At 40.3% G+C, this 9,102-nt stretch overlaps 1 protein-coding gene across 5 annotated transcripts; it reads left to right on the top strand.

The window, feature by feature from the left end:
- Positions 1-422: 422 nt before the first annotated feature.
- On the top strand, positions 423-2,279 carry LOC103653126 (probable serine/threonine-protein kinase PBL21). Of its 5 annotated transcripts, none has more exons than XR_565267.2 (5): positions 423-533; positions 646-810; positions 890-1,050; positions 1,165-1,339; positions 1,842-2,279. XR_565267.2 is itself a non-coding variant. In XM_020552517.1 (5 exons), exons 2-4 carry the CDS (start codon positions 738-740, stop codon positions 1,299-1,301), a joined length of 417 nt encoding a protein of 138 aa, XP_020408106.1. In that variant the 5' UTR covers positions 423-533; positions 646-737; the 3' UTR covers positions 1,302-1,339; positions 1,842-2,279. The 5 variants fall into 5 exon arrangements, 4 of the variants coding, with proteins under 4 accessions (XP_020408106.1, XP_035823132.1, XP_035823133.1 ...); XM_020552517.1 differs by having other exon boundaries at positions 1,119-1,339; XM_035967239.1 differs by having other exon boundaries at positions 519-810; positions 1,173-1,339.
- Positions 2,280-9,102: the final 6,823 nt, after the last annotated feature.

The raw sequence follows: 9,102 nt of genomic DNA, 5'->3' as shown, positions 1-9,102 counted from the left end.
ACTACGTACGACTATATCAAACATACACACGAGATATCTCGTGTGAATGGAGCCTTGAGCATTGATATCCCCGCAAGGTACAACATGTTCTTTGTATTTATGCATATACATATATATATATATATATATATATATATATATATATATATATATATATATATATATATATATATATATATATATATAGTATATCTATTAAGAGCCCTGGGCTCTATATAACTATGGATAGCCCCGACCATCAACTACGCAAATCCGTTTAAGCCCACGTCCGCTCACTTTTTATGCAAGAGAACTGATTTAGCGTAAACGAAAAACCACTTTAGCGTAAACAGAGCACCACCCCCGAACCCACATTCCAGAAAAACCGGGTAAGGCCCACTTTCCACGCAGTCAACTACTTCTATACCCTAACCCCGTCGCGGTTAATTTTCTGTGGCCGACTCGCCGTCAACTCACCGCCATCAAAACCGGCATGCAGCCATTAGAAGAGATGCTTCCTCTTCCCCGAGACCTATTCGACATTAGGTATTCAGGTATGGATCCGGCATAATTTCATAGATCTGCAGGTTCTTAGTGATTTCCATGCATCCTGACGTCTCCTCCCTCATCTACCTCCTCTCACCTCGCGCTCGTTGCCTCGACTAGTTCGGTTCTTGGGAGAGCCAGTCTGCTGCTGCTTGCGGTGACTGGCACCAGCGCGCAAGGCTTCCTAGAGACCATCTACCTGCGCCGTTCCGATGGGTTGCTTCGGGTGCTTCGCGCCGGAGGCGGACGAGGACCTTAGGCCCTCCAAGCACGACGATTCGTCAGGTTCGTTCTCGGTTTTCCGTCCGTGGCACGTCTCGTGGCTTGGGTTGTTGTGCTTGATTCTTGCTGGGAAAGGAAACAGGGGCTGATGCGAGGAGGAAGGTCGCGCCGGATGTGGCCAGCGGCTACGCGCACAGCTTCACCTTCAAGGATCTGCTTGTGGCAACTGGCTACTTCAACGAGGCCAATTTCATAGGAGAAGGTGGATTCGGGAAGGTGTACAAGGGCAAGATCAACGGACAGGTGAGCAAGACCTCTGCTTTTTTTCCTCGACAGTTTTCGTGGCTGAAGATTTGACAGTACCGTGACAGACGCCTCCCTATGCATTTTTTCTCTTTGGTGTGCAAATGGTGGCAGTGAAGCAGCTCGCTCGAGACGCTCGAGACGGAGTTCTTGGTCGAGGTGCTCATGCTGACGGTGCTCAACCATCGCAACCTTGTCAGCTTGGTCGGGTTCTACGCGTGGACGAGAGGCTGTTGCCTGCTGGTCTATGAGTACATGCCGTTCGGAAGCCTGGAGAGCCATCTGTTTGGTAAGCTCTTCATTCTTTAGCCTTCTGTGGTTCTTCGTTGGGTGTAGCTACTAATTGCAGACATCAATTGAAATGCTCGCCCACCTTTTTCGCCTTGGATTTATGACAGTTCTTTGCATTTACCCTTTTGATTTGTGATAGCAAGTTGCGAAAGTGTTTAAGGGGAAAAGATCTGGGGGCAACTAATTGGACATTTCATAACTCTTTTTGGAGATTGCATAATGTAATGTACAACCTTGTCTCCATTATGCGTGCGCGCATATACATTGCGACCTCTACATTTTGCATTTGAGTGAAGTGATCTCTGGCAAATTAAATAACTACAATTTAGACGACACTGTTTGTTGCTATATCATGCATATAGTAATAATTTTTGAGCTATTGTATTCTTCATCCATGACACCATGACAATTTTTTATTCTTAGGTTGGAATAGCAATCCTATTTGAGGAATGATCTTGCTTTTTTTGCTGATGACTAGCTCCAATTTTTTCCCACTGCAGACAATCCTAAGGTCTAAGGATACAGCCGGGTGGCGTTATGGATTCACGGCCTTATTTCTTTCTGTGAGATCTTTAGAATTCTTTCAGGGAATGGAATGCATATGGAGCTTTTCTTCCATGTTAAATGGCAGTGACTCTGTCATATCTTTCTACCATCCACTATTTGTGGACCCATCTATACACTAAACACACTTAAATGTTTTCTAGACCGCGGAGCACGCACAATTTACTAGTTAAGATATAGTTTAGTTTCACAACAATGGCCGATATAGCAGAAGCCAAGTGTTATGATGATTTGTTTTTTCAATTCTATGTTGTGTTATTGGTTCAGCATGCACATATATTGACATGATTTATGGCATGGCATCTGCCATCTTTGTTATATTTATGACATCGTTCTTGATTGATGTGTGCGACATGAATGATGGATCTTTTTAACATCTTGACCATCATTGTGTAACTCATTATTGTCTTTTGTATATCATTTATGAGTTCACGGATATGAAATGACAGGTTTCTTATATTTAGATCTGAACCATGCGTTGCCTTTTGAGTTGTTACATAATAAATGGTCCAGTCGATGCGTTTTACGTTCAAAAACTTCTACACGACATGCACAGAAACTAACGCTAAACATGCGCGATTTAAACGTTGTAATTCGTTACGAAACAGATCAACGATATATGCTAACATTCAAACCCATTTACGTTGTTTTGGATCACATTTTACGCGAAAATCTGACCGAGACAGAACCCGCGCATGTTCGGACGCGCGTGATTTTTACGCCGTAATTTTTGGGCCACATTCGTCATTACGAAACAAATCTACGATTTACGCTTAAATATGTACCCATTTACGCTGTTTTGGTTCACGTTTTACGTAAAAATCTGTCCGATCCAGAACCCGCGCACGATCGGATGCACCCGATTTTTACGCCGTAATTTTTGGGCCACATTCGTCGTTTCGAAACAAATCTATGATTTACGCTTAAATTTGTACCCATTTACGTTGTTTTGGTTCACGTTTTACGTAAAAAAACTGTCCGATCCAGAACCCGCGCACGATCGAAAGCACGCGATTTTTACGTCGTAATGTTCGGGCCCCATTCGTCGTTATTAGGCCCCAGCTAGGTATACCTCTGCGTGAGTCAGAACCGTGCACGATCAGATGCACGCCTAATTGCGCAGAGGTATACCGGGCCCCATTCTACGATTTACGGTCTATTAAGTTTGTTCCTGCATGCACGGAGATATTATCGAAGTCGTGATAACAACCCGAGAGAATTTATATCGGTTTGTTGAAACAGTTTTGTATTTACTCAAATATATGTACCCGGTTACGCAATTTTATATACATATTTATGCCTTGCGTTTCTGCTTACGTGCATGCCATGCAATATTTTTGGGAACCTTCAGTTATGGTTCGCGATTTTATCGCGTATACCTTTTACGCTAAAATACAAACGCGTTACATTTTGTTGACTTATGATTTACGCTGTGGTTCGACCAGACTAGAAAACCGACGAGCAAACCTGCACGCTACCCAGATCCATCAAATTGGCTGAAGCTTCCCAGTCCTAATAGAAGGCATGGGCTATATATATATATATATATATATATATATATATATATATATATATAATGGAAGCCCAGGGCTTCCATTACTAGAGAGAGCCCCGGCCCCCGGCCAGGCTAGGTGTGCGGGCGCGGGACGACGTGGCAGGTGGGAGTACCGCGTGCATGCACCGAGTTAAGGTGGCGCGATTATGCATACGGAATTTGAAGGAAACAGATGCGTAAATTGTAACGTGGGGGGCTCGGGTACGGAGACGTGGGTCACGCTTTTATGCTTGCGTATTTTACCGTTATTAGCTGCGTAAATTGGTATAGTTGGACGTGATCGGGAGGTGGCGCGACTTTTATGCTTGTTTAAATTACTAAGTACAAATGAATAATCATCTAACGCGACGTGTGTGGTCAGATCGGGTAGTGGGGGTGACGCGCGCTTCATCCAAGAACGTGGGGCGGTTGCACGTTGGGGTGAGCCATATTTATGGAAATGTGACACAATAGGCATGTAATCGTAACGGATCGTTCACGTAAATCTAGCGACATGCAAACTGCGCAGTAAATCTCGGGATATTGGATCATGCCATGAATATAGGCCATGACGGTTTAGGCGAGTATAGGAGAATAGCTGCAAAAAACGGTAGACACACAGTCGCCGCCGCTTTTGCTCAAAGATCTGGGAGAGTTAGGGCATACACAATGGAGACGGCCAGGGGATCGGAGCAGTATGGAGAAGATACAGCGACGACGACACCCTGTATGACCGATGGCCGGCATGCTGTAACTCCACCGGCTGCGTTACCGGCGCCAGGAATTCTTGAAGACAGCAACACAGTTCATCCAAGTTTGGTGGGAACAACTCAGCGGATACCCATGCGTACAATTGGTGAACATGAGCAGGACACACCACACATTCTCCAAAGCCATGTAAGTTCAAAGGAATACCCATGTATTTGTTATAAATTTCAGTGCAAGTTATGATTTAACCGAATACACATGTATATTAGTTATACAGTTCGTGCAATTTATGAAGAACTAGAAATTCACCATGCTATAAGCTTATTTTTTTATATATGTGCACTGCATGATGACTCCATTAATTGAATAGGACGATAGTATAGATCAACAATTGGTACCAAAGGTCGGTATGACATTTAGGAATGTGGACGAGGCGTACAAATTCTATAGCAGATATGCATATGAAGTTGGATTTCCATTGAAGAGATATAGGGAGAGAAAAAATTGCAAGTGGTTGAATTGTTCAATGGAAGGCAAGCGTGCCGAAAGAGGATATGGTAATCCAAAAGTGTGAAATACAATTTCCAAGCGAACACAATGCAGAGCTGGAATGAAACTTAAAAAAATATATGACGATGCCAAAGAGAATATCATTTCAGTGCGGATTGATCTTATTCATTTGGAACATAATCATGAGTTCTTCAGGAAGGATACAGAAAAGAATCAGTTACAGTGCAACAAGACACATGATCCAGAATACATGGAGTTCCTTAGTGCGATGCAAGAAAGCAGGATTCCGCAACACTGTATAATGGATTTTGTTTCAGAAATGCATGGTGGACCAGAGAATGTACCGTTAACTACACAAGACATGATCAACCTGTAAGTTATGTTGTTATTTACACTGATATAATGACATAATGACGTTGTGTACGTATGGACTAAGGCATATTGTTTAATGTTCACAGGAAGAAAGCGCGACAAAGAGAAAGAAATGCCAATGATGTGTCTAAGCTCCTATCTTTTTTTGCATTGTGTAAAAAAGATAACCCACAGTTTTTCTCTGACTTCCAGCTAGACCAAGAAGGAAAGATTTTGAGCATTTTTTGGTCCCATGCTAGCCAGCAAGCAGATTACATTGACTTTGGAGATGCAGTTACCTTTGATACAACTCATAAGACAAATCTATATGACAAACCCCTGGGAATGTTTGTTGGTTGTAACCACCATCTGCAGTGCGCCGTATTTGGTTTCACATTGTTGGGTGACGAAACTGTAGACACATTCGAGTGGGTTTTCAATGCATTCAAAACGTGCATGGGAGCTGAAGGACCACGAGTAATGCTTACAGGTATGATTAATAAGCTTAACAATTATTACGTTCTACTATGAATGTATTGAATGCAATTATAGTTGGTAATGTGTTGCATAATGTTGTGAAAATTTATGATTTTAGATCAAGATCCAGCAATGCCAGTTGCACTAGGCAAGGTATTTCCAAACACAATCCATCGGTTGTGTTTGTGGCATGTTCAAAACAGGTATATGCCGTATTTAAACGAGTTGTACGCTAGATTTGAGGAAGAGGATTTCAAAACAAGGTTCCAATCTATAATACATCATCCTTTAACTGTAACTGAGTTTGAGACTGCCTGGGCAATGCTGATTGATGATTTCGGTCTACATGATAACATCAGTCTTTCCAGAATGTATGAAATTCGTAAAGATTGGATACCAGCTTTTTTTAAACATGATTATTGTGGGTTAATGGTCTCTACACAACGTAGCGAGAGCATGAACAAACTCGTAAAAAGTGCTCATGTCGATGCAAACACGCCACTACATCAATTCGCCAAGCAAATGTTGAAGCTTCTGCACAGTAGGAAGATGAAAGAGGCAAAAGAGGCACTAGGATGCATGGTGAGTACATAGAATATTATTATATCAAAATATGTAACGTACAATATTATAACGTATAATTATGTCTACTGTAGGGCCAAAAGGAAACAAATACATTGTATATGTTTGAGATACGTGTAGCGAGGACATACACAAGGGCTGTAATGAATAAGTTTCACAAGTCTTTGAAATATGCTACTGCATACAAGATATCACATGATCCAGATGGTGGTGTGAATGAATGGGTGGTTCAGCATACTTCAAGGTCAAATAAGATTGTGTGGGGGCAACACCAATTCAAAGTAATGGCTGATGTAGATGCTGGAAAGTATGAATGTGAATGCAAGCATTGGGAGCATACAGGTATGTCATATTGGGTAATTGTTGTATAAAAATGTTTATTTATAATGAGTGAACATAAACGAAGACATTTTTACATGCTTTGTTGTAGGTCTGCTTTGTGTGCATCTTTTACGAACATTTATGCATCTTCAAATTGATCGAATACCTTCGGAATACATCCTTCAGAGATACACCTACTCTGCTATACAAGATGTGACTTTTTCAAGGGATGATAAGAATTTGAAGGGTAAAGACGGTGAGACTAAATCATATAGGCAAAAGATGTTGCTTAAAAAGTCAATGAAAGTAGTACATCATGCAAGTCTTTCAAAGGTTGGATATGATAGAGCCCTGGAGATGATGGATGAACTGCTTTTGCTACTTTCACGGTTGGAGCCAGATATTGAAGGTGATGATAGTACTAGTGATGGCGAAGGAATACAGGTATTTAATATATTAATTGTAATAGCCATGTATTTTAATTGATATACTAAGTTTTAAGTTTTGGTGAATGGGAAATATGAGAAACTTGCCTGATACAGGGCGACAGGAATGATGTAAGAGACATGATGGGAGATAATCTAACGACAAGAAGGGCGCAGGCTGGTGTATGTGTAATATGTTATATGATGTTTACTATGCATAATGGTGTGTACTGTTTGTCATAAACACAACTATTTACTGTCAATTGTATTATTTGATAGGTAATTCAATTGGTGCCTACTTTACAAGAAGGTGGTGTGAGCGATACCCAATGTGCTATGCCACAACAAATATTGGAACAGGTAATACATGATTATAAAAGAGGAAAAGTTGTTGTAATACAAAATAGTAACGATTGGACCTTGATGCTGATTATGAATGATTATGAATGGTATATGTGTGCAGCACGATTATGGACAATTGACCACTAGCACACCACTGATTGATGTGAGTGGTACAGATTTGACGATTAAAAAGGTAATGGTGCTATTAAAAACGCATGTGCATGGATATTATTTAAAATTACATACAAATAATTGGATTTAAGTACTAATATTTAAAAATATCATATTTTTTTCTTAATTGTAGAAGCTAGATTTTAATGTGAGTGGAGTAAGCTTGAGAAGACCAGATAACGCGAAGCCAAAGGGCAGAACAATCAGTGATAACGAAAAAAGAGTTATTAAGTTGGGGGCAAAAGGAGACAAGAAAAAGAACAGAAAGTGTCAAAGGTGTGGAATTGCTGATGGTCACAATAGTCGCACTTGTCTATCTGTGGAGGAGAATAGGCTTCGGTTGGCCAGCCTTACTGGTCGAAAGAGAGGGCGGCCCATAGGTTCTAGGAACAAGGGTTCATCTAGCGCTCCAAACTGGAATGAGGCATGCACTTCAAAAAAACATCAAGGAGGTGTCACAGACAATGATTCATCTAGTGGGGAGTAGATGATTTCATATTTTATGACAAATGTAATGTAGTGCCATACTTGTTATTACAACTATGGGTGAATTTATAAATGCTGGAACCAGTCGATATTCACAAAGTATAAGTAATAATGATGTACTGCATGTATTGAAATGTTGTGTAAACTGTATACGAAATATGCGTAAATGTGTTATGAAAACAGCGTAATTCGACGCTCTACAAATCTTGGTGGCAAAAACTGGCTAAAAATGTCTTTGTGAAGAAAACAAACGACACAATAAATTGTGATTTAATGTAGTAACATAATTTTTATTACACATGTGTGCGAGTAGACAAATCTGATACCAGTAGTTATTGACAAAAGAATAAGGCTGTACAGATTTGCGTAATTGAGCTAACAAAACAGCGTAATTCGTCTGTAATTAAAATTATTGTAAACTGGGTACAAATTTGCGTAAATGAACTAACAAAACAGCATAATTCGTATTAAACATAAGAATTCGTGACACATACTGGTAAATAATAGATTTGTGAAGAAATCAGAGAATAACAATAACTAGTGAGTAAATCACTGATAGAAATATGAGCAAACAGTCGAAGTTTGAACTGAATAGCGCATTATACCAGAGATGTTTCATAACTTGTTTAATACACATAGGTCAAATTTTTATCTAAGAACTGCATTAAACATGAGTGTCTTGATAGCTTGGGTGAAAAACATAGAAAGTTTCAATACGGTTACATAGACATGCAACAGGTAGTTTGGCTTCACAACATTTTGTTCCGTAACAAGGAAGCCACAAAATGTTTGTTCCATATCAAACGGTTGCGATTCACAAAATGTTGATCTAGCGACACAGCTAGCGTCCAAACTTGAATCTTTGAATTTCTGGAGGCAACGGGAGGCACTTGTTCTTGCTATGGAAGGTGAGGTAATATAGAGCCAGAGATCGTAGGTCACCAGAGTTTTCCTGCATAATACACATTATCCCGAGGTGAATAAGTTATATCTGAAATGTTGAATGTATAAATACAAACTGCATAATCATAAAATGACTTACTCGTTGTATAAATTGCTTGATAGAACCATCCATATAGTCATAGTACTGGATGTATCTCATGACAAAGAAGCCACAGTCATTAGATCCAGCTATCATGGTGGGACACATAGGTGGCATGTCAATTGGGAAATTTCCAAATTTAGGGATGCGTGAATTGGGCCGGACTTGTTGCAAAGATTTGTTCAATCTGTTCATTATAACCCTAGCCCATGGTAGTTTCCTGGTGCCTATGTCCTTTTGGGAGTAAT

Source organism: Zea mays, chromosome 4 (genome assembly GCF_902167145.1).
Source record: "Zea mays cultivar B73 chromosome 4, Zm-B73-REFERENCE-NAM-5.0, whole genome shotgun sequence".
NCBI lineage: Eukaryota > Viridiplantae > Streptophyta > Magnoliopsida > Poales > Poaceae > Zea > Zea mays.
The sequence above is the reverse complement of the archived record's forward strand: the minus strand, read 5'-3'. Positions and strand labels throughout refer to the sequence as shown.